The sequence below is a fragment of the Fundulus heteroclitus genome, chromosome 17 (genome assembly GCF_011125445.2).
Source record: "Fundulus heteroclitus isolate FHET01 chromosome 17, MU-UCD_Fhet_4.1, whole genome shotgun sequence".
Taxonomy (NCBI): domain Eukaryota; kingdom Metazoa; phylum Chordata; class Actinopteri; order Cyprinodontiformes; family Fundulidae; genus Fundulus; species Fundulus heteroclitus.
The window spans coordinates 12,900,894-12,927,682 of NC_046377.1; the positions used below are offsets into that span (position 1 = coordinate 12,900,894).

The 26,789-nt window shown below is 39.9% G+C and overlaps 1 protein-coding gene across 2 annotated transcripts in view; it reads right to left on the bottom strand.

Annotated features, from left to right (window-relative positions):
• The window catches only part of plxna4 (plexin A4), a 301,699-nt gene that overhangs the window by 32,598 nt on the left and 242,312 nt on the right, over positions 1-26,789 (bottom strand). For both annotated transcript variants that reach the window (XM_036149188.1, XM_012850624.3), the window contains exons 13-24: positions 25,543-25,694; positions 24,682-24,805; positions 22,395-22,531; positions 21,767-21,934; positions 20,163-20,256; positions 17,092-17,331; positions 16,649-16,795; positions 15,219-15,453; positions 14,925-15,067; positions 11,336-11,604; positions 2,052-2,118; positions 415-561 (exon numbers count right to left, since the gene is read on the bottom strand). In XM_036149188.1, the coding sequence (XP_036005081.1) occupies positions 415-561; positions 2,052-2,118; positions 11,336-11,604; positions 14,925-15,067; positions 15,219-15,453; positions 16,649-16,795; positions 17,092-17,331; positions 20,163-20,256; positions 21,767-21,934; positions 22,395-22,531; positions 24,682-24,805; positions 25,543-25,694 (1,923 nt within the window). The remainder of the gene's footprint in view (positions 1-414; positions 562-2,051; positions 2,119-11,335; positions 11,605-14,924; positions 15,068-15,218; positions 15,454-16,648; positions 16,796-17,091; positions 17,332-20,162; positions 20,257-21,766; positions 21,935-22,394; positions 22,532-24,681; positions 24,806-25,542; positions 25,695-26,789) is intronic.

Consider the following 26,789-nt stretch of genomic DNA (forward strand, 5'->3'; position numbering starts at 1 on the left):
CTCTACTGGGATGTAAACCACATATGGTGCAGAGACCTGAAAAGAAAACCAAACGTAAAGAGATGCCTGTAACACACCTGCTGAAACTCACTGGTAGTCACAGTAGAGAGGACTAACAAAAAGATTTGGTTAATGGCCAAGAGGGTGCAGAAGGAGAAAGCTTTATCACTTCTCAGCTTGTGCACAGTCATACATGCATAGAAACCCTGCTTTTTCCTTGACAGCTCTTGCCACTAGTGAGGTCACCATTCTTTTGCCCCCTGTGCATGTCAAGCGTGAAAACAACAACTTCTGTGTCCCTTTGCACATCTCATGACCGACCACCCATGACCACCCTATTCACTCTTCTTGTCCCTCAAGCACATTAAGCATCTCCCTTTGGCTCCAGTATCCCAGGGCAGGTGAATCCCTTACCAGCGTCTTGTAGTCAATCTGTTGTCTGATGAGCTTGTCTTCGCTGAGCGAGTAGCGTGCCTCTCCTGTGATAGAGTCAATGGGGCCTTTCTCCATCTGCTGCTTGATGGCACAGAAGAGGGAGAACAGGGGCTCGCCTGCACACTCCTGAAATGGACAATTAGGTTAGATAGAAGTTTTAAAACCATTTATGGACTCAATTTGTTGAGAACAAAATAAAGAAAAAATTCTGATGCTTTTCTTATGGTTTCTAGACCTTTTTGTGTCCACCATTAGTAGGTAAAATACACAGAGATGCTCTTTTGCTAGATTTTAAGATATATTCCACAAAAGAGACTCTTTATGGAATCAGTTGTTTGTATCAAAGCACTCCAGTTCCTCAGTCAGAAGCTGCTGTAGATTTATAAACGTTTCTCCTTTTTCTCTTCTCAGTGCCACTAAAGAAACAGGTTTTAAGATTAGGTGAAAAGACTAAATAACAGATATTTTGTAGATATTTTTGGATTTAATAAAACATTTGTGTCATATTTGTCTGTAAGTTAGTGTAATCTCAGCATCTCACAAAGAAATAGTAAAAAGGCTTCTTGTAAAAACAGTAACAGAGGATCTCTGTTTGCAAAGAGTGCCAACCAAAGCTGTTCAGACCCATTTGAACTTCCACATGTTGATATGTTACAGCCACAAACCTGAATGCATTAGATTGGCAATTTATGTGATAGACCAACACAAAGTAAAGGAAAGGAAAGCATGATTTTATTTAATGATAATAATAATAAAAAAAGGATTCCATCTGTGTGTTATTTAATCTCACTAATAAGACAACTGTGTGGCAGAGGCCTCATACTATCAGCATCGTGCAGTGCAAGGATCACACTAAACGGGCAACGGATAAAGTTGTGGAGACTTTTAAATCTGGGTTATATCACTAAACAGCTTTATAACCTTTACAATTTGGAGCACTGTTCGGTCCGCAACCTATGTAGAGGAAAAGGAGGAATTCTGGTCAGATGAAACCATCATGAGTGGTGGAAGATGAATTGCAAGATAACCTTTTAAAGTATGCAAGACTGGAGACTAGGGCAGGGGCTCACCTCCCAGGACAAGGATGCTAATCAGATAGCCAGAGCTACAATAAATTTTCTTTAGATCAAAGCATATTCATGTGTTAGAATGGTCTAGTCAAAGTCCAGGCCTAAATTAAATTGAGAATTTCAGAAGACTTAGAAGATGCGGTTTACAAACTCCTAGTCTGACAAGCTTGACATATTTAACAAAAAAGATTCAGTCCCTAGATGTGAACAGATGTTAGAAATATACCCCAAAAGATGTGCTGTAATTACATCTTAATGTGGTTTTACAAAGTACTGAGTATCAGGGGGGCTAATTAAAAATGCACACTACACTTTTTATATACATATTTATCTATAAAAAAATAAATAAAACCATGGTTCATTTTCTTTCAAATACAGAATTGCAACCTACTTGTGTCGGTCTATCAGATAAAGACCGAAGAAAGTGCCATAAAGTTGGCACTATTCTATGTACTAAAAAATTATATTTGCTTAACACAAAATTCTTAGTTCAACTGCATGTTGTGTACATTTTCTAAAGTTGAGGAGAATAAAAAGTTACAGCACCTTTAGAAATTTGTAGAGGAGGAATGTAAACCAGTTGGTCAGCATTTTCTCTGCAACAGACTCCGTCCTGCAAATAAACACAAAGTGCATGTTACAGATTTGATCCCTGCAGTCTTAACATTAACATCATAAATATTCTACACTATTGTCAACCTTTCTGCGAAAAAAATGGCAGCAGCTGCTAATGAATAGGCTTTCACTGGACAAATATATCTGTATTTGCACAAACTATACGATGGCCTTTCAGACAATCTTTCGGCTGCCTTTTATGCTCAGGCACGCCAAGGGCAGCTCATGTGCAAGCGGCGGGGATTTTAATATGAGGCGAAGCAATTAAAAGCCTTTATTTGATCCCGGTGGAGTGATGTTGTTAGGGGCCGCAGTGGCTCTGTAATAACACTGGCCTCATTATCAAGTGCTCCCTCGTCTATTCAGTGGACTAACACTCGATCCAGGCACAATAGAAAGTGAATGAATACATCTGCCTCTCCTTCTCCGCCTGGCATCTATGCTCCACTGGTGTGGCAAAACAGTGTGTGTGTGTGCACGCGGGTTGACCTGGGCCAACAGTGTGAGTGATCTCGTGTGAATGACTAATATGCATGCATAATAACAACAGCGGTGGTGGCAGGAGGGGAAAAGGAGAGGCTAGTATCGGATATCCTTTGACAGCAACCCTCTTGGTTAGCAGCGGGAGCGTGTGGGTAATAATAAACACACCCCTGCCTCTGTTTTAAATGAGAAACTAGCATAGACATCAATATTTCAGGATTAGTGTCCATTGTGCCCATTTGTGTGTGCAGTTTTTGTCCTTGGTGAGTCGGCTGCCACCTGCAGCCCTCCCTCCCTTCACCATTCAGGCTGCCTCGTAAAAACAGGCCTCCACACTGCAGCACGAGGGGGAGCATGATGTGCCAGTGGGGTAGTCTGGTACCCCCCACCAACGCTGGCACAACACCTGGAGGGGATTAACTTCCTGCCTCTCACTGTGCCTCCACTTTTATTCCTGCCTGTCCCGCCCTTTCCTCCTTCCACAGATCCAAGGGTCAACAAGGTCACTTTTCATCTTTTCTTTCATGTGTCCTTGCTGACTTCCTCCCTCCCTCCTTTCCATTTGGCTGCCCTATTCTGGATCATGTAATCGCACACACTTCCAAATCCTCTCCATTTTCACAAATGTAGCCCATCAGGGATAAAAGAGGCATGGGATGAGGGGGGGGGGAGGTGTATGGGGAAGGAAGGAAGGAAGTAGGGAGCACTAAAAGGAAGAAAGAAGAGAATGAATAACCAATAGTTTGGCTGAGTCTAACCCTCACGTTTCTTTCTCTTTAACTTCCTTTTACTTAGTCACTTCCAATGGACATTGTGTGTTTTCTGATGTGCCTTTGTGCCCAGACAAGTGTGCGGCAGCTTCAAGGCTAGCGTGCAAAAAGCACAAATTAATCCCACTGCGTATGTATCTAAAAATTATCCCGTGTGCTGACTACTCTTTATCACGCTTGTGTGTGTGAATGGCAGCGGGTGCCAGCCCAGCAGTAATAAGAAGTCTTGGCACAGTCCCACCACTTAGCTTATGCTCATTCTCACTCGCAGCACTCTCCGGTGGGAGCCGTGATAAAAACGGCACTGTGATGGATCTGTTCAACATCTAATGTTCATGTTTGGTATTGCACCTTTTTAAAACAATCTTATTCCAACCTCTCCTCAGCTAATAATCCAAACACAGCAACCTATGTTTGGGTTAATCTTTTGAAATCTGCCGGGTCTTTGTTGGCATGGCCGGGCTTTGTCCACTTGGCAGTCAATCAGAGGGCCAGTGGAAGCTTGGAAGGATCTAGAACCGAGGGGCCATGAGAGTATTTAGGTTTCCCTGATTAAAGAGGGACAGTGGGGTATCAGAAAATCGACATTTAAAAGATAGCAACCTTGCTCCCAGGACAGTTGCTATCTTGCTGGGAGGAAGATGGCAACATTTCAGGGTCCCTGGACATTTTGTGTTTCTATTTTATGCTTGCACAACCTTTGTTGTGTTCATGCAAATGGGACAATGTTTGGACAGTGTGTATGTTTTGGGTGGAATAAAAAAAAAAAAAAAATCAGACTTTTTTCTTCAAGCAATTCATAAGCCTTTTTAACAAAATAAAGCAATCTGTCTCCCTTAAACATCACTTCATTTGTTTGCTGCCTACCAAGTGAAGAGAGTACATTTACCAACTTGCACCTATGTGATTTAAACAATTACTGATTTGTCCTTTCTTCAAAAAACAAAAAACAAAAAACTGTTAGAATGGATAATACAAATTTACATAGATTAATTCAGACTATTCCTTAATACTAATTCATAAGATAAGTACTAAATATATTGGTAATATTTTATAGTAACCTAAAGCTAATTTGCATGCATACTGGATGGATGGGGGAAGGGGTTTACCTTCTGTCTTAAAGAAACAAAATTTATTTGAATATTAAAGAGACTGCACAGGTGCAAACATATAAAGGGTTGCAAATGTAAAAATTTGTAAAGATTTGCTTTCTAAGGAGGACTGGAGTTATTGTTGCTGTATATAAACTGCAGACGAACCACAGCCCACCCCACAAAACCTGAGGTGCTACCTCCCTCGCACCCCGCCCTCCATACCTAAGCCCTACCCCAATATTCCAGGGGAGAACAAAATCCCCAGCCCCAGCTGACCCCCAGGACTCTACTCCCACCCTCAGCCCAGACCCTGACCAGGTGGCCCGCTCAATAGCAATAGGAGAACAATGGTGTGAGAAAGACACCAAGCCTGCCTCTGCCTGCTCAAATGTTGTGTTGTTGCATGTTGTTCTAAAAATGGGAGGGCCAATAATGGGGTTCCGCATCCCAGCAACCACCCCCCCCCCTCTCCAGAAGGTAGCACGTACCAGCACAACCTCCCATGCACCCTACCCAGAACCCTCAAGATCTAGCTGCGAATGGGGGCAGAGGAAGCCACCAGGGGTGAGGATAACACAATCAGCCCCCCAGATGCCTTACACCCCCACCCCCCAATTAATGCCCAACATATATATGTTTTATGATAATGTTATAATTTAAATTATACATTATAAGATGTATAGTGAAATTTGGGCCAAGAACGTCACCAGACAGCAGGGCTGGGAAATCCTCCACATTCTGCAGCAATTTATCTACCCTCACCCCCCACCCCCAAGGTCCTACGTGTATGGACCTTGGAGCAGCCAGAGGGAGGTGTCCAGGGATGGGGAGGAATGAATGGGGAGCGACATACCATTTCAGGATGTCAGCTCCCCTGCTGACTCCAACAGGGACACCCATTATCCTAAAACCCACCTAAAGAGGGAGGCTCTGCAAGCTGCACCACCATAGCCCGCAGGGCCAGAGATAGGTGGCAGGGTCCGAGAGCTAACCTCAAACCAAGACCAATACCACCACCCCCAACCCACTCACCCACTCTCCAGACCGTCCCGGGGAAGAGAAGGGGGGAAAAAAAACAAACAAAAAAACACTCTAGTCACCCAGCCTGCCCGAACCATGCCTCTGTTCCCCAGATAGAACCAGCACTAAGAGTTGCCATGGACCAGGACAAGGAGCTGGATACGGAGCCATCCAAGCACCCCTGAAGGGGAGAGGATCTGCCATGAGATGTTGATGTCCAAGGGGGTTCCTGGGGTGTGTTGCCCAGGAACCCAGAGCCCTGGACCCACCCAAGAGCAGCACAGCTAACAGGCCAGTCCCCCATATCCACCAGCGCAGAACCCCCCAAAAGCATCGCAAGTGGCTGCCAGAGGCCGCCCTGAGGCCCCCACAGCCCTATACAAGTACAAGCCATCTATCTCAGCAGGGGCCACAGACCCTGGTGCCGGACCCACCAGACACCGCACCCTGGGCACCCCCCAGATCCCCAAGACCCAGGCACCCTCCAAATCAGCCACCACGTCCCACAGGACATGTCCAACAGGACCCACTTGCACTAATTGAAGGAGCCGATCAAAGGAGCCCAGAGAGATCTATCTGATGTGGAGGCAGATTCTGTCTCAAGACTAATATGATCCAACAAAAGATCTCTAAAAGTATCTGATTGATACTGAGAATTTTTTTACTTTTCCAATTCAAGAGGATGGTTTTCTTTGTAATACACAGGGCAGTCATGCAGACTGATATTATTTTTTGAAATATCTAAGTTCCCCAGCAAACAAACTGAAGGGGAAGGGGAAATTTTATATCCCAGGCACTTTGACAAGTCCTTGCATATCTGGTCCCAGAACCTCTTAACATGTGTACATAACCATAGTGCATGAATATAATTGTCAGGGTTTTTGCCTGTGCACTGTTAACAGAGATTAGATTAGTCATTTTGAATGTGCTTAAACATATCTGAGACCAGGAGTTTTGTTCAAAGCTGACTTTTGTAGTACTTTTCAAGTGGTTGTTGTTATTATATGGGTAATTAGAAAGGCAGCCAGTACGCAGTCAGTTGCTTAACAGACAAGACTTTGGCAACTGCAGTTTTAAAGCAGCAAACCCTAATTAGAGTGATTGGCAGTGGTAAGCAAAGTTTTTTAAAGCCACGGTACACCACTGTACATCAGTGACCGACTCACATCAATCTAAAAACATTCAAATCAAGTTGAAACAAGTTAAACATAAGATTCTCTTCTGGCCTGGTTTCAGTCACATGCTAAACCAACCATTTCTATTTCTCACTTTGGCTAGGTGTGAGTTAAGAGGTTAGGTCATCCCGTGTGCCATAATGTATCCGAGTGAGGCCCTGCTGCTATCACCCAGTCTCTGACGCACGTGTTCAGACATCTATTTGATGCTCACACTCAAAAATCTGGACTAAAATTATTTCCTATCAACCAACATTATCCATATGGACCTGCAGCGAGGCCTGTCCACCTGCATGCTGACAGGGTCTCTGTGCTGGAAGGTAATGCTGTGATTAACACATAAGCATATTGGGTCCTCTTGACCATAATCAGCACTAATATTTTCATGCCTTAACTGCAGCCAAATAAAACTTAAGGCGGACGGGAGGATTTTAGCTCTGTGTGACAGGAAAAGTGAAAGAGATGGAGATATGACGCTTAGAAAGAAGTTAAAGGAGTAGAATGCAGGAAGCAAAGCGACAGATGGTTGTGGAAGGCTCTCGTTAGTTAGCTTGCCTGGTGGTTGTGCTTCAGCACAGGTTGAGATGGGACAGATGGAAGGATGTGAGCTCGTGTGTGCAGAGAAGAGAGAAACGCACACACAGATTTCTTGGAAGAGGAGGTAGTGGGTAGCTTTGCTCACATGCTGTGCCAGAGCTCACGCACTTTAAGCATTGATTTAGCAATCAAGAAAACAGGGAAGGGGAGGTAAGAGATGGGAATATAGATTGAGAGAGCGAGTGAAGGACAGGAAAAGTGAAATAAAGGCAGACCCAACATTACACATGTGATGAGCTTGAGAACTAGATGGGAGGAGAGCTGTGAAGAGCGAGCAGACAGAGCCAGAAAGTGAAGTAGAATAATACCAAAAATAAGCAAACACAAAAAATGAGAGAGAAAAGAGATGGAACAAATTAAAGAAAGAAAAATACAGAGGGGGGTGAATTCTCCCTAGCCAGAGCTTTCAAGTTTGTGTGTATGTATCCAGGCTATTTTTATCTGCTAACCAAGGACACACCAGTCATCACAGACTACAGGGTGGCATAGCTTGCCATATCAGATCTAAATTTCTTACTGGGTTTGTGAAAAACTAAGCAGCTAATCTGAGGAGGAGGAATAATGGGATGCAACTGTCTGATCAGTGGCCATTGCCATCATATGTACGACAATTGGGAAATCAACCTGAGTGCGAATGGGATGTGAACATGTGTTTTCCCTTATGTGCAGGCAGCATGCACTGGCATTTTCCCCAGGTTTGCCTTCGCTCTGTTGTCATCAAGAGGAATGTGCTTTGCATTTTGATTCTGCGGTTGTTGATCGGTCTTAATTTCCATCCAATATGCAGAAATAGATCTGCAGAAATAGCACAAACAAGGCTCTCGTGGCTCATGAAAAAAAACGATCAAAGGGCTGACTTCACAGCTTGTCTCCATGCCTCTTCACTATGTAACAAAGCTTGAAGTGTCTTTACTGTCCTTGACCGCCTCGCTGTTTGAGCTCTTTATGCTATACCTCCTATATTCTATCTACTGCAAGCATCAGCAGTTACTATATTGTTTAATGGCTGCAACAAACTCGAGCGCAATTACAGTGCTTTGCAAAATAATTCATACCTGTAACCTTCAATTTTTTTTCATGTTACAACCAAAAACTTCAATGTTGCGTTGCTTATTTATGCGATAGATCAAAAAAGGTGAGTCCACAAATATGGAAAAGCATTTCATTCATTTGATTGAAAACAAATGTTCCAGATGTATAAAAACAAACTGATGGAGGATATGTCAGATCATACTTAGCACATTAAGCGACAATGGGAGATGGAACTGAATATCATATTGGAGGACAATTCTTGGGAAAACATTTGTTCTGGATGCCATAAGGGAATTAGATTGGAAGTGTACAATTTTAGATTTTAAAAACACCACTCAGGAATTCTTGCTCAAAATGTAACAGTGATGATTGTTGGAGGGGTTGTGGTCATGCGGGTGACCCCACCCACACATTTTGGGATTTCCCTCAGATACAAAACTTTTGGAAAGGGGTCAAGAATACGCTGGAGAGAAGCACTCCCTTTGACCCTGTAATCTTTCTACTTAAGGTGTTTCCTGGTCATCTTACTCATGATCAGAGGCCTTGGTTACATATTCTTTTAATGACAGCAAGGAAGATTATTACAGTCAATTGGATGAAGCCTGACTCAGCAATCATAGATCATTGACACAGAAAATTAAACAAGTATACATTATAGATAATTAACTGCTCAACTTCAACTGAAAGCCCAGAGTTTTGAACGACTATGGGGACCCATTGAAACTTTTATCCATTAAAACACTTCTCTTCCTTTGTTTTTTTTTTTACTTTTTGCATATCTAACCTCTGTGTGATCATACTGTATGATCTAACTTAGCTTTCATTGATGCACACTGTTTTCGTCAATTTACCTTTAAGCTCACATTGATATTATCAGATTTTTGTTGAATAATTGTTAAAAAAGAAATATGTCGTTTTAGTTTTAGTAAAACCATCGGCCTAAGTGTAAATAGAAGTTTTGGAAATAATATTACAAAGCACTATAATCAAGCGACCTACACAGGCAACAATAATATCTCTGCATCACCTACCACAGTCTAAACATATTTTTACAAGACGAGCAAGCAAGCTGTCTCTTGGACAGCACAGTGAGTAGCATTAATTTCAGCTCTATCTGCCTATTCCATGTTGTGTTTATGCGTTTGTCATTATTGGCAGAAAGAACGAGTGTTTTTAGCCAGAGGGAAACTCTGAATTTGAATTGAAATGCAATAGACAACTTAATTTATCTCATGCCTGTCAAATCATTTGGGGTTGTCAAGGCTGGACTGACAACCTGTGAGAGAAAAAAGAAACATGCCGTGTGCACATACGTATGCAGCCGCCTGCACAAATCACATGCACAACAGCTGTAAAGAAGCTGGTTTACTCACATAACCGTAATCATTATATTTACCACACACTGCAGGCAGGACGCATAATCACATACAGTACTGTGCTCAAGTGCATGCCATTCAGGCTTTGACTGCAAATCCAAGGGAGCATTGTGATCGTCTCAGAGAGCCAGGCATTTCTAATCTTTTTTTTTTCCATTTTTCATGAATGAGTTTTTCCTTCCCTCATAAGCAATTTGAAATTGGATTCGCTGCTAATTAATTATAATTATTTTGCTAATGATGTGCACAGCAATGCGCTCTGGTGTTTCTGACTCTGAGCCAGTGATTCAAGGTCACAGGAGTTAATCCAAACATGTCATAGATAGGGAACACTGAGAAGCATATGCAGCCTTTGGTGTCTGAGAGCTCACATAACCGCTGTAGGCCTGTCATTTGCATCCCTTACCAAGAACAGCTAAAACAAATGTTCTAGTCAGAGGTTTATATACACTCCACTGGTTAAACCATCCATTTGATTTGTGCTTGGACTGACTGTGGCTGTTTAAAACTAAAATACATTTGAAACTTATTTTTATTTTAGAAGATTTAATTTGATGCCCCCAAAATGGATGCATATTAGATTTTCACTAATACACAGTTCCAACATTTATGCACAGGCTGTTTTATGTACATACACTGCGATTTGGTGGAAAATCCCAAAGGAAGGTGCACCTTCTAGTACAGTTCTGGATGGATATTTGACCGCTCTTTTTGGCAGAAATGGAAAAGTTAGTTTATGCTGGTGGTTTCTGGGCATGGACCCAGATTTTAAAGCATAATCTATAAATTTTATGATGGTTGGGGTCAGGTTTTTTTTTAGATATTTAATGTTTGCCTGCTTCGTCCATTACAAAACCAGTTTTGGTGTGTACTTGGGATCACTGTTCTGTTGGAACACACAATCATGCACAAGGGTCCCTTAAGACACAAACTGTCAATTAAAATAACAACAGAAGGACGGAGAACAGGTCAAAAACCACCAAAGAACAAGCTTAGCATGGACTGCAAACACCAGCACCATTGTCTACAGTGGAGCAAGTTTCACTCTATCAAGAAATATGATGGTGGGGACCGAAAGCGGTTGCTTCAAAATCAACACATTTGAGTTTGACTGATATTGACAACTACAAACAGGGATAAATGTCTTCTAAGAGAAACGTTTTATGTTAAGACGAGACACAAAATTACCTCGACATCCACCATAACTAGAAATATTTTGGGAGATGCCAAGGTAAGGGTTTTATGGAAGAGGATTAGGGCCATTCAAAGAAAAAAAAAAGTCCATTTAATTCTGACTTTTTTTCTCAGAATTCTGAGAAAAGGGATTTTGAGCCCAATAGTAAAAGGTTTCTATTATATTTGACACCGTATGTAAAATTGTGCACCATTGTGGACAACAAGAATGCCACAATAAAGTCAGACCCGTGCACTTAATCTAAAATGCGTTGAAGTTGTTGGTTGTCGAACCATTTCACTCAAAGAAATGATTTAAAAGCTTCAAATCACAATAAGGTTTACACTCATTTCAATTTCTGCAAGTGTGAAGTAGTTGAAAAAAGCAAGGAATTAAGCAAACAAAGTCATACGTATCTGTCATCAGCTGTGGGAAAGAGGCTACCTGTGAAGAATCACTTCCCACAAAGTCCTCACTGAGCGCCCACTAATTACCTGCGAAGCAGCAGTTTGGGGTGATTTTTGCTTTCAAGGTTGCGGTCTATGAGGTCAGACAGCAGGTGCTTCAGGACATCAGTGGCGTACTCCAGCTTGCTCTGCAGAACGGTCATGATCAGTGAGGCCACGTTGCCACGGTCCCTCATGGAGAAGCCACGCTGGGCCTCCAGAGTGCGAATAAAGCACAGCAGGAATATTTTGTTGTTAATGAGCTGGCCAAAGAGCTTCAGCCCCTTCTCCACTTGCTCCTGGCGGTAGCCTGGCACCTGGGACAAAACAAAAGGAATGAAAAGCAGAAGAAATTACAAAAGCAGGCAAAACGTGAAGATTTCAAGTGTCAATAATACATAGACCTAATTAGTCACAGGTTCATTTAAATGTATTATTAGCTCTCTGTCTTCCAAGTTAAACAGTGTTTTGTTTTTTAAAACTAAAATGTTAACTTCATCACCATTGTTTTAAAAAACACTTAAAACTGAAAACAATGTTTTAAATAATACTAACAATAAAACATATATATATTTTTTACCTAATCATACAATGGCAATTAACAGAATAATCCTTAGCAATGAAGGATATATGTGAAATAATTGGATGAAAGCAAAAAGGAGGAAACCAGGGAGATGAGAAATGTAACATTTTCAAGCTTTTGTCTGAAGGTTGAGACTAAAGCCTGGAAAACACCAAGCCTCAGTAGGGAGTGTGTATTATTTCGATGGCACCGTGCTCCATATTAATGCAAGCTGAAAGGCAATGTGGTGCTATGAATTCCTCTCATCTGAGCCCACATCATCCCAGCACTGTTTATAGTTGTAACTTGCAACATGTGCGCATTTGCCCCCCATTTTTTCATAAAAAGCACCTTAGGAGATTATGTTTTTTATCTGTCAGTAACACTCAGGGTAAAACGACTTTGCTTTGCAACCAATGCAGCTGTCAGCCCACATATGTTCCGTCTTTCTACCTTTTCCTTGAGGTGGTTGTAATCTGCCGGGAGCTATTGTTGAGTTGAAAGTCTAATTTTATGCAGCTTGTCAGAATGTGTTTCTGTGTTTGCATGTGTTGGAATATTAGCCGTTTGTGCATGCAGTGTGAATGCAGGTCTTCGTTTAAAAATGTACGTTAAGGTTTTCTGCCACTTTCTACAATTAGCTTTTCTATCATCATTGCATGAATTATAGACCATAAAACATATGTTCTACAATAATTTTAAATACAGCAAATTTAACTAATCTCTCAGATTACTGGAGAAAGAACTGTAGAAGGATATGAACTACTACTACTTAAGGGTTTACATCGAGATCTAAAAGGAAAATCTTTTAACTAAACAGTTAGAAAAATCCACAAAAAAATTTGAAATTGGGTTTAACTTACAATGCCGTGTAGAAAATTGCACAAGTAAAACTTTGACATGCATTTTGTTAAGCCCCGTTCACTCTGATAACCCTAAAAAAAACCCAAAACAACCAGATGTTGTCCTCTTAGTAGTGAATCGGTTCCACTGATCTAATCCCGTTATAAATAAAGCTGTTCAGTCAAAATCTTTGTTAGAGAACATGAGTTAAAACAAACAGCATGATGGGGACAGATAAACACACCAGGGAGAACATCATGGAGAGGTTAAAAGCACGGTCGGATTATGAAACAGTATCTGAAGCTTTTGATTATCCTACTGTTTGAATCCATCATATGAAAATGTTAAGACCGTGGCGCAGCTGGAAACTATTAATCTGGCCTTGATGGAAGTGTGGCAAAAAGCAAGTCTTTGTGGAAAGTTATAAAAAGTCCCGTTTGCAGTTTGCCACAAGCTAGGGGACATAAACAAGCAAGACTGAGCTCGGGTCAGAGGAGACCAACATTGGACTTTCTGCACTATGTGTAAGACATTACTTCACCCTGAACACATTATCCCCTCTATCAATGTGCATGCAGCATCGTGCTGTGAAGTTGCTATTCTTCAGCAGGGACCAGGAATATAGTTAGAGTTAATGTGAAGATGGCTGGAGTTTAAAACAAGCCAATCCTGGAAGAAGATTTGATATCAAGAAAAGACTAGAGACTGGGTTGGAGGAGCACATTTTACAAAGACAATCATCCTAAACATAAAGCTAGAACTGCAATGGAATGGTCCAGACAGAATCAATCAAAATTCAATTAAGAATCTGTGGCAAGATTGGAAAATTGATGTTCATAGATGTTCTCCATCCATTATGACTAACCTCAAGCTCGGTTGAAAAGAAGAATCGTAACAGATTTTAGTCTCTAGATATGTACAGCTGTTGAAGACATACGGAAAAAAACTTCAAGCTGTGATTACAGTTTGGTTCTACAAATATTTCCTTGGTACTGATTGGAAAGAAAGCCACAATTAGGACAGTTATGCATAAACTATTGGGTAAACCTTTTTTAATTGCTAGATCAACACTACCTTATGTTGATCCATCTCCTAAATCCCAAATAAAACACACTGTAGTTTGTGGCTGTAATATAACAAAATGCGGGGGAAAGAAATCAAGAAGGATTAATATTTTTAAAAAGGCACTGTGATTATGTGACTGTTACACAAAACCCGATCTTTTAAACCTAACAAATAAAATATGAAAACTCCATAAATATTTTAGTGCTGAGAATTTTCCAACCAAAGAACTTTCAGCACCTATGATATTTTTTTTTTATGGTAAACCATCAGCACTTGACTTTAAATTATTCGGTGCATCAATAACAATTAAATGCTCATCAACAGCCCAAGATAGGCCAGCTACTTTTCCATTACGCTATTTTTCCACATAATGCTCTTCAAATAGTTTGATATTTATACCAATTAAAATATAATTAATATGGCTTATTAGTGAGGAAATTCTCATCAGGGATGGGATAGTTAACCCTGAAGGCGAGGAAATAGGGGCCCATCATTCTTTTAATGGAACAAGATGACCTGTTCAATTATGGTTGTCTATCAACGTCACCAGTGAGGATAAATGACTTAATGCTTTCTTTTTTTTTTCTTTTTTCATTTTGGATTTCTCCAGATGATTGACTTTTAATTTGTTTTAGGGAGATGGAAAAAAAAAAACACCTACCACCTCATGTCATTTTTAATTATTAATGATTTCACAGTTTTGATTTGAAGTCTGTCTTGTTGGCTTTGAAATAACTCTTTTGTCAGCTATCAGAGGGCTTTTGTTTACCAGATAGCAACAACAGTCAACATCTGTGTTAATTTCACCTACTGCGACCCACCACATTGTTAATTTGTTTGCTCGTTTTGATCTCATTTCCAAAAGGGCTAATTGGATTACAGCTGGTGTTTATTGAAGACTGAAGAAAAGGAGTCATATTCATTCATGTGCTAGGGAAAGGACACAGAACTGAAGAGAAATGATGCAAAACCAAAGTTTTGCCTTGAAAAAGTTTTGAAAATCCTGTTTTTTTATTTATTAAAAAGCACATTTGCTGAAATGTCTTTGTGTCTTACTGTCAGAAATTAAACCTCTTTGCTAAAACATTGAAACAGAAACAGGATAAATTGATTTTCTTCCATACCATGTTTCTAACAGAATCTAAATATGAAGTGCTTTTACCATACCTCCAAATCTCTTAGTACAGGATGTTCCTCAATGCCAGGAAAAAGGACCCTCATGGTGTAGGTCCTGTAGTCTAGAAAGGGGATACCTGCGCCATCTAGATCACTGGTCAACTCGTGTATGTCTGTCTGAAGCTCTGCAAAAGCTGGAAAAGGGCATGGAAGTTTTTGCTAATGTAGGATCACCCAACAAACTATGTGACATTCTTGACACAAGGTTTAGTTCAAGGGTTGCAACATTGTTAATTAGGTAAACATCCTAAAATGAAGGAATATCCATTTATAGCAAAGCATTACCCTCTTTGCACTCCAGTGCCACACGTGACTCAAGGTTGTCCATCTGCATCTGTAGTCTCTTCAGAGTCAGGTCGCTTTCACGAGACTTGCGCTTATAGGCAATAAGTACCACCACAATGAAAAAGATGAGCAACGCGCCGGCTGCAGCGATGCCGATGATCGCTGTGCTGCTGAGTGGGCTGTCAGACGTTATGTGGACCACACCTGGGGAAAATTCGATGCCACCAACACGTGCCTTGTCACGGAAAAGCACAAAAGGGGTACAGATTAATGTTTTGATAATTAATATTACTTTTACATAGAGCTCCTAGACATTTTCAAAGTTCTGTGACAGTATTCCAGGGTGGAATATGTTTGTTTGATAGCCTGCTGTAAAAGAACAAACGCAAAATTTCCCTTTAAATATATGGGAGACATTTTAATCATGACCAAGATTTAACTTGGAGCTGAATGGACAAAGTGGTGGTTGGTTGGAAAGACGAATGGACAAACAAATGGCTACTTGGATGGATGAAAGGGTAAACTAATGATTGGCTGGCAAGACAAACAGATGGGACAGTAATGGTTCTGTCACTGGATGGGCGCAAGTGGACAAACTTCCATGATTGGTTTAAGGAAGAAACTGGTGGCTAGTAGTAGGTTGTTAAGTTGAATGAACAGATGGACAAACTAATGGTACTGTGCAGCAGGAAGTGTGGATAAACATATGATTGGGACGGACAGACAAATGGACCATGGAACATTTATTTAAGCCTGCAAATACAATGTTATTCATATTCTGGTTTCATTTTGTATAGTCATCAAAACATGAAAAAAATACTTTTCAGATTATGTGCAAAATTTAGGTCAACTTTTTTTGTGGAAAATAAGAAAATCTCAGAGTAAATGCTGTTCAATATTGCCTTAACAATAAAACTCAAGACACAAAATAATCAAAACCCATAACGAGCTCAAAACATACCAGATTTCCCTAAATGTCTTCTGTTAGGCCCTCTTGGAAGTCTAAAAACCATTTCGATTTATCAAACCAAAAGTACAGCAACAGACAGTCGCAGATTGAAGCGTCTACACACCTCTGTTTATTTTACAGTAATGTCTTTTATCTCTCTGCGATGCTGAGTTCAGGTGGTAATATCTGGAAATGTTTTGCTCAAAGTGGTCGCTCTTAAAACCATAAATGGAATCTTTATTGAGTTTGCTTCAGCTATAATTCTTCTTACTGAAGGGTTATTTGTTGTCTTTTGTCTGCTTGTGGTTACCAACAGGAACCACATGGCTGATTTGATTAGAAGCACGCACTGTATGAGAGCAGACAAAGGGATGGGTGATAAGACAATGAATGTCTGTCTCTAAATCTTTCAATTGATTTGTAAGACTGATTTCCTTCCCAGCGCAGCCTACACATTAGTTTGCGCTACATTAACACTTACCAGGACTTTGTGGCGACCAGTGAGGTTGGGCGACTCACAAAGAAGCTGGGTCTCTGACACTGTTAACATGCATGGCTTATCTCCAATCAGAACCGTGTAGTTCAACTTTCCATTCCCACTATTGGTTGGGGAAAGAAAGTTCCGTCCCTGTAAAGACAATTTATGCTTTATTTTTAATTGTGCTATCATAAACGATGCACATTACTCAATTGTCAAGCGCAGTTATACATATATATAAATACAAAAACAATGCAGAACATTAAGTTTCTTTTCTAGTCAAGAATTTTGCTCCAAGTATCCTGATTAAAATCATTTTTCAATGTTAAGCACATACACATATAGCCAATGCTGGGAGCACAATTTGTATCACAGAAGACATTCAGTAAACATTAATCCGTCATCAATTACAAGAAAATGTGGACTTGAGATCTTAATCAGCTTACTTTTAGTATGATCGGTGACCCAGGTTTAAGGTCCAGGACCCCAGAGGGACTCAGAGCCTCAAATTCAGGATTGGGATAGTAGATAAAGTTGGTGTTGTTGAGGGCCATCAGGGACTGCACATCGTCCAATTTGAAGCCAAACTCGTCAGGTTTTTCAGGTGCTTCTTGCTGCCTGGCCAAACTTATTGGCAGTTCTGGGACCTGACACAGCATGGATGTGGAGCTCAGCACCTCACATAACTTGAGGACACAAAGATAGAGGAGTTAAGTTTGCAGCAGTACATACATATTAATACATATTAACTTAATAGGCAAGTTTGCATTATTTGTTACCATTTATTCATTAGTAATTATTTTAAGGGTGATACCCATTTCATTGGCTTACCCCTCACTCTACCATCTTTTCTGTGGATTTGGACTAAATTAATTTAGCAGTTTAAATATTCCACTAAGAAATGGGGTTCCTCAAGATCTTCTCACTGATTCCTTGTACATAAACATGCGTGACTCAATATGGCCGTATTTGTTGTGTCAACAGTTAACAATCCTGCTTCAGATGTCAGCAACAAAAGTCGTCTTTCATTTACTGTCCTTGTTTAGAATGAACAAAAACATTTTATGTCACATGTATCACAGTGAAGCATTTATCTACTTTTATAAAATATATTTACATTTTTAGCATTTTACTTCCAATATACCAACAAAAACACAGTATTGATATTTCAAAATAGACTTAAGTATTAAACCCACTTGAGGTATACTCAAATATACTATGGTGTTTAAAGTGGATTATTTTTAGGACATTTACTTTTTCCAAGAAGAACACATCTGAATAAAGCAAACACTGTGGTGAACCTATTTATGTGTTTTTTTTCTTGTGACAGTGTATCTTAAAAAGAAAAATATGAAATATGGCACAATTTATGTCTATTATTTTTTGTCTTGATGAAAGTTAAAAATTATAAAGAAAATACATGCATCAAACCACAGCTTCTAATAATTATGATGATGATAAATTGAGGAATATTTTACATTTGTTATGTTTGATACTGATTAATGATACCAGATATAATATCTAAAACTTCATGAAAAGTGGTTGCACAATATATCAAGAATAAATCATTGTCATAAGTTCAGTGTACAGAAAATTAACAATGCTGTTATTGTTTCTAATAGATTCAAAGTATCACAAGTTCACATTTTAAAGTTTAACAAGACATTCAACATGCTGGGTGGTATCTCCCAACAGTAAAGCACAATCTGACACATTACAGCGGCTATGTTGCAAAACACCACAAAGACTGTCAATAGCTCAACTGAAAAGAGAGTATTGAGGAAAACATTGATGTATAACAAATTATATCACTGTTATAACATGAATATACCGTGCTGTCGAAAATTGTCAACTAAAAACATGTTAGAAAATGCTACATTTGTTAGTGAACTTGGAATCACCCCTTCATTTCCAAGTGTATCCCCAGATAACCTCAATTTTCAAGGGCTAAAAGTCTTTCCACCCTTTCCCTTTTTCCCGAAGAAATATTTGGGACACCTTCACCCTTAGACAAAGCGGGATTGTTTCAGCCTAAATCTTTAATTTCAGGTGTTGAATTTGCTAAATCATAACATTAAAGCTATACGTAGTAATCCTGTTCCGAAAAGGGACTTGGGGAAACTTGGGGAAACATCAGCGACCCTAGCTTTAAACAAAGGACTGATTTTAAAAAGTTTAATGTGGAACCCGCTGGGAGTCTAATTTCAAAGGGAGCGATAACATACGGTTCAGTTAAACACAGAGTGAAGCCTTACCACAAGCAAACTCTGATGTGTGAAGGTTTAGGAGTGATAATTGGCTCTTACTTTTAGTTCATTACCTTCCACAAAGACCCCTTAGCTTTTCATCACTTCAACCTATCCCGTGTTTCCTCCCTGTGATCATTCCTTTAGTCTCTTTGGCACAATCACTTCTTTCTCTGTGTCACAGGGGCCATTTCTATATTTTTGTCTTTTGTCCTTTCTTTTTATCCTTGTCTTGGCTGTGGTCACTCATTTGAAACGTGAAACAATTGTGACCATTCATTTGTTCCTTATTCGAAACATAAAGTGAGTTTTACTAGCAATGACAGACTGATCTATTACTTTAATGCCCCATGCCCCTCCATATCCTCCTTACATCTCCATTCCTCTCCGCCTGTCAGGACGCTGCCAAATCAACCTGCAGCACAGGTCTCCCTCGCAGACATCTCATATCTCCACAATAACCTCTGCCATGCAGTCATTCAAACTATTGCCTGTCACTGTAATTGGCTCCTTGAACATCAGACTTGACAAGTCCTGCAAGGTCTTCAGGACATCACTGACATGTATAATGCAACGGTATATGTCAGCTACAAGAAGGTAGGTAAGGAAAAGGTAAACTTGTTTTTGGAGCGATGTCACTAAAAACGCTTTAGATGTCCGCTTCAGTTTCGTACTCCTTTTCATTTAATACCATCTTGCCGACATGCTGCATCAAGAAGATGTGAGACAAACTAGATGGCGACAGAGTTACCTTGAGACACAATGGCCGGCTCATGTGAGTGCGAGCACATATGTTAACCGCGGTGCAAAGTCATGCTCAAATGGGCCATGAAGATGGATAGCATTACCACCTTTTGTTTCCCTCTTCTTTCAATAGCATCAAACAAATGCTTGTATGAGTTTCACCGTCTTTCCTTGAGAAAATTACAGGTTACAGCTATTTTACTTTTTTCACAAGTTTTGTCTTTTTGTTGGTAGGAAGAAGTGATGCAATTAATAGCTTTTCTGAAGGAAAAAAAAAATCCCAAAGTTTAGCAAACTTTTCAGGACAAAATACTGTGCATACCATGTACAATTCTTTAGTAGCATTAAACAAAGATAGACATGGCTGAAACAACAGAGTTTACAAAAAGTCATCCTTTAAAAATCATTAGAGCTTTGGCAAAAACCACATGAGCTGCAGTCCTTCCAGTTTTTGCATATTTTACAAAATAAAATAAAAATTAAAATAATCCATAAAAATAAATTATTCATGTTTTGCAGTAACTTACATTGAGCGTCTCGTGGTTGTTGTATTTGGCTCTGATGAGTGGGGTCTGAATGATGTCCAGGTTAGTCCCTGTTACTGTCACTGGAGTATGTCCACTGAAAAATCAGGTAGTTCTTCAATCAGAGACTGTTTTGATTTAACAAACAACATTTTTGCTAAAGCATTCATAGTCCTTACACTTTTTTCACATTTTGTCACATTGCAAGCAACAAGCCTTTGCACATCTAGAGACTGACATTTTTTGCAGTTGTTCTTGGCAGCATAAATCAAGCTCAGTCAGATTGAATGGAGACCATCTGTTAATCGCAGTTTTTAACTCTTAACACAGATTTTCAATAGCCTCCAAAACTAATCATGAACAAGGCCATTTTAACATAACATATTTGATAAAAACAATTCCTCTGGAGCCTTGGCAGCATGGTTTGGGTTGTTCCACTCCTGGAAGGTAAACCTCACTCTAGTCTAAAGTCTTTTGGAGCCTCTAACAGGTCTTCTTTCCTGACTGAACTATATTTTGCTTCGTCCCTCTGCCCTCCAGTCCTCTCACAGCCACACTGCTCCCCAGCCCCAACAGCAACAACTGCAGCTGACCCCTCATGCCTCATCTAATCTGTCCATCTTCCCCATCAACTCAGAGCGACCTCACTGTCCCCTTCTGATGAACATGGAAGGTGTGGCGTGTTAAACCACCCATCCTCCAACTGATGACAATGTGTATGTTGGATTGTTGTGAGATATAGTGATAACTCATCTCTCAGTTACTTATTAAATGAAAGGAAACAGTGACTCCTTTAGGTTCTAGCACTTTATTGAGAACCAGAGATGAGATAAGGTAAATACACCCTTGGTTAAGACACAGCCTGCCCCTCTTCTGCTCCCGCCCTGGTCTCCTCCGAATCTGAGCACACCGCCTCTTGCACATTCCTATACCGGCTGCATAAACGTAACAGAAACACCTCATAATCCAAACATTTACAGTCCAACACAGAAAATATGCAAGCAGGGACCTTGACGAACGGAAGGGGCGAGTGAACTATCCCTGAGTGTAGCTGCTTACATGTTTTGGAGGAGCTAGGTCAGCGGTGAACTTAGAACCCAAGCAGTAATGTTTCCATTCACAGGGATATATTTGTTCAGTGCATAATTAATAGTTGTCAGGTCAACAGATTTTTCCACCTGAGCAGTAAATCTTTGCAGCTGCTCCAGAATTACAATGGACCTCCTAGTTGTTTCTATGACTTGTGTCCCCCTTATCCAATCTGTCAGTTTAGCTAGACGGACATGCCTTGGAGGGCTGGAAGCTGTGCCACACTCCTTCAATTTTTTTATTAGAAAGGTGATTAGTTGCACTTTTTTTCAAGCATACTGAAATAAAGGCCGACAAAATGTGAAAAAGATGCACAATATATGCATATATTTGCTAAAGATGCTAAAGAGGTGCTGTAGGTTTTACAACACCTGTACATGTTTAAACTTTATTTCTACATCATGTATTTTTACCTAATAAGGCTAGGGCTTGTTATTTACTTAAAATATTGAGATATGTTGTTCCTCCATATCCACAGGGACATTAAACCATTGTCAAATTTCTTCTTGGCGACATACCTGTAGATGCTCCACTCCGGCTCTATCTTTGTTATGGTTGGATCCTCCACGTATTCAAACTGCAGATCTGACTGGGACTGGGCCTTATCTATGCTCACAGACACAGATACGTTCCCGTAGCCAACCAGGGAGGCATGTGTTCGGCAGGTTAGCCACTGGCCGCCCCTCCTGGAATATAGCATTGCAGAATTAGCTACATTAAGCTGATAGGAAGGTTTTATGCTGCTTGACCCTTTAAAGGGAAAATATGACAGAGTTTTTTTCAATAGCACTGTTTGTATGACATTCTCAAAACATGCAAAGTCTATCACTCTGATTTTTCTTCATCATGCAGGCTCCAAAATCCCAAATAAACAAAACATTTTGATCTAATATCCTATTGTGCTAGAATGGATGATAAAGCAGAGTTGATTAGGCTACTTGGTTTATTAAATAAACTCATCAACATTAATATTGATACTAAAACATTTTTCTGGTTGCGCTGAATTTTCTTCTAAATGCAGCTCATCACCAGAACTGTCAGAGCCATTAACTGCCTACGCTTTGACGAAAACTGACTTTGACTGAGCTTTTAATTAAGTCTTTGAAGAGTGATTGACAGGGTCAATGGAGGCATGTTCCCACTAACCTCAAGTAAGTGCACGGCTGGTCCTTAAACATAATTGACACGTTGCTCCCAGCATCCAAGTGGCTGCCTGTGATGTTGACAATTGTTCCCCCGGACACTGGGCCACGGCTCGGCTTTAGCCTGGCAAGTCGTGGGACCTATGTTGGGATTTACATGTTGAGATCAGTCGGATGAAAAATAATCAGGCTAATACTGGAAAGAAAATATTACTTATAAGAATAAGGGGAGCACAACAAGGAATTTCCACAGGGTCATACTGGTTTTTTTCTGTGCCGTAAATAAGAAAAACCTCAATGTTATGAAAATAAAATTGAGATGCACTAAAATCAGCTGTTGACTGGAACCCAATGATTCTGACTCGACCTGAACAGTGAGCAGCTGGTTGGAAACTCAACCTGTTCTTCGTCAAGGGGACCTGCAAGTCTACCTCTTCAGTGTGAAAGTTGTAACTGAAAGGTGTTTTAAAATGCTGAAGGATGTGTTTAAAACTGAAGTCAGATGAAGCACAACAGCTGTAAGAAGCTATTTAAAAGGAATACATTTTCAACGGTGGCATGTCCGCTGTTCATTTAGGTTGCAGCCACAGAGAGCTATACTTCTACGATACACCTACCACTGGTTTCATTTCGGTGGCATAGCGATATATTAAGATAGAGGTGAGTTTAGCAGATGCCAGGCACACTTTCTATCTTTTAAACTTTCAATCTATCTTTCATGGAAATTGCTAGAGTTGGACATGTTGGAAACCTTTTGGACACCTAAAGTTATGGTCAGGGTATGCACTCTCTAGGGCATGAGTCTTTGACACTTCAGTCTGGCAACTTTTAGATGCATCCGTTCTCTAACACACCAGAATAAAATGGTTGAATTACTCCCTCTGCATTTATTTAGAGGCATAATAATGAGTCATTCATTTGATTCAAGCATGCTAGAATGGGCTGCATGTAAAACTTGCAGGACAGTAGCTCCTGAGGATCAGAGCATGAGACCCCTTCTCCAGGGAACGAACACAGAGGCCACTGTTCACACCATTTAAACCAAACTGTATTATTAGAGAAGGCCATAACAGTTAAAAATGTAAACCATCTAATCATCTTGTGTTTGATTCAAAACATTGCTTTAAATCAACTCCTCTCTCACACACGGTGTGATTATGCCACTCATCCAAACATTAATGACAGGTGACCGATCATAGCAAGAAGCCTGGTAGGTAATACTAGTAATACATTCCTTCCCTTTGAGGTGTTTTTGAAGCTAAACTTACAACTTAGTCTCAACTTTTCCCCACATCTCAAGATTTTGATCAGGAGAAACAAGTCCAAATTAGCTCCAATCTGTGTCAGCAAGTCCTGACTTTACAGAATATGGCTATCTTAACCGGTCTTCTGACATTAAAGCAGTAAAAAAAAGAGATAAAATATATTATATTATTATAGAGAGAAATATTTTTTGAAAACTGTTCCTTTTCAGAGAAACAGTTTGTGCAGAAAATCAGAAGCATCATGCCATCTGAATTTATTGAACATTACTAAATAAATGTACTAAAATCTGTAGTCCGAGGTCCCACTGACAATAGGCACAGGTAATAACTTGCAAACTTGACACAACATTTTTCAATAAAGTCCATTAAAAGCTGGACATCACACCAGTCTATTACGCAGCCATCTGGCATTCTTATGGTGCCATCTAAAGCCTGTTGTGTTTGATGTTTAGAGGAAACATCTCATACATCTCTGCAGAGGGGCCTTGGTGAAAAATAAACCCCAGCCAGCATACTTTAAAGGATAACAGTAAAAATGATACAATGGCATGAATTCAAAGTATGTAAAAACAACCTTTGGAAATTTATTCTAGAATGTGTAACTGTGTTGGTGACTGTGTGCTGGGAGAGTATTGAAAGAAAACAGCAGTGGGCATAATGTGTCTCTTTATGAGTTTGTGGCAGAAAATGCTATTAGAAACATCAGCTTTTCTGTCTCATCTTAAGCTCATTACTGAGTGCCAGTCATGTCTCCCAGCTGATGCACATGAGAGAAAAGCTATCTTGTGGGAAAGCAGCTAAAAACCTTTTGACATATATTAACACAATAAGTGTGAACAGAGAACATCTGACATAAAGGTGCTAAAATAAAAATAATTTTGCAAAAACTTGTGACTTACTGAGTCAAAACGCAATAAGTCACAAGTGCAAAGTTAAAGTATTTTACCATCATAAGACTCTGAAATGTAAAAACTGTGAAATAATAAAAAATAAATAAAAAAAGCTCAGTTAAAAATAACCACTCACCACAAAGTAGTAGTACTTAGATGATTTTGCCATAAATTCTGGTCTGCATGCTCCAACCCCAACACACACTTGCACGTTCCCAGTATACTGGCTGAACTCGGCCCGACCCATCTCACAAACAATCCTGCAAACATACATTAGTATTGCTGTAGAATGTAGAAAAATCCACACAGAAATTGATAAAGTTATATCTGTTAGACTTATTTCTGTGTTGCAAGCAAGTGAAGAGAAAACTGTCCAAGAAAAGCTTTCGTTGACGAAAGTCCCCCCAACTAAAATAATGCATCATTTGGCAGTAACTTCATCTCCCATGAACGGCAAACTTGAGGGAGAAAAAGGAAAAAGTTGATCCTTTTACATATGACCTCAGCTACAGCTACTGTACCTCTGCTGGGTCAGCACTTACTAAGAAAGTGCTGGCCCACAACTTTCTAAGCAGGAGCGCTGTGTCTGTTGATAAGCCAACTTTAAACTAATTTGACAGATGGCAGCCCAAGCTGTGGATTAAACCTGAACGTCAACCAAATCTGACCTCCAGAACGTTCCAAAATGATTATTGGATTGTATGAACTAATGTATGTGCTGCTGCTTGAGTGTTTGCCGCTACAAATTTTAAATGTAAGAATTGCTCTGAGGTACACATAGTTCATAAGCTTCATGGACTTTATGTATGCTGCTGACAGTTAAATTTCCACTTAAATAGTCTTGGATCTGAAAATTACATCAGTTTCAGAATAATTTTTATAAGATTATTAGCATGTAAAACCACTTTTTATGTTTATATGTATTTGCTATAGGTTACAGAAAAATACATTAAGGTTTATTGTTCAAAATGATTTTAAAGTTAAAAATATGACTTACTGTTCAGCAGGAATGTAACCCTCACGTATGGGGGTGCAGTCCACTTCAGCCACCTTCACATTACCCTGGATCTCTCTAAAGTCCAGTCCTAGGTTTTCACCTCGGATAGTCACGAGCGTTCCACCCTCCCTTGGACCCCGCAGAGGGTTGATCTGTTGGAATCCAAATCTTTAGTGATTATTTCTGTAGTTTGGCTCATTCAAACATTTAAAAAAAATGAACAATGGTTTGCAAAAAAAGGGAAAACTTCTACCTGCAACATATGATAGCAGGAGTAAGTCTCTTCTAGTCTAACTCTTAATAAATAATCCTGACAGATTCGTTTGATTTTAAATCTTGTGTATCTCTCTTTGTACAAATTGTACAAAGGCACAAGGGTATTTACACCTCTGAAACCTTTTCACTTTTTCTCATTTTACAACCACAAACTTCAAGGTTTATAGCACATAATCTTAAAAAATAAAGGTAAATACTACTTAGTAAAATCTAAATAGTTTTCTATGAAGCCTTCTTTACTCTATTACCTCTAAAAAAAAATCCATTGGAACTAGCTGCCTTCATATGTTACCCAATCAGAAAATAGAGCCCGCATGGTTGTACTTTAATCTCACAAATAAGCTATAAACACAGCAGACAGGTCAAGGCCTGAGTTGTGGAGAGGTTTAATGCAGGTTTAGGCTATTAAACAAAATCCCAAGCACTGTGCAATCCATCAGCTGGAAATAGACAAAACGTTCGGCTTCTGAATGTGAAAAGTTGTTAAAGACAGACCCCAAAGACACTTGCTTTGATTATAGCAAAAGGTTGTTCTAAACAATTGTACACCACATATTTCTGTTTTTGTTTAAGGAAAGTCCCTTAAAGTGGTTTGTAGACTTTCAGGGCAATGGAAAACACCCCATCCATTCTGGAACTCAGTAGCAGTTTTTGGCACAGGCAACCGGGCAGCTGACTGGGGCGACATTTTTTCCCATGACACATTGGGGGCAGCACGAGCACTTAAAAAAAAAGAAAAGAAATTAAAAACAAGCTGCGCAGCAAAAGTGGTTTTCCATAATCTATCATATCACTGCTTGCTGTGAGAAGATGCTGCAGCCCTGCACAGAGGGTGATAGGCTGTGGGCTATGAGACGAAGAAAGGCCATGAGGAGGGGCAGTTCACTTCTGGGTGGCACGTGGCAAAAGTTACGTTTTTTACCGCAGTCCTTCACTGGAGGGGCCGAGGTCGGCGTGATTACAGTTAGTCA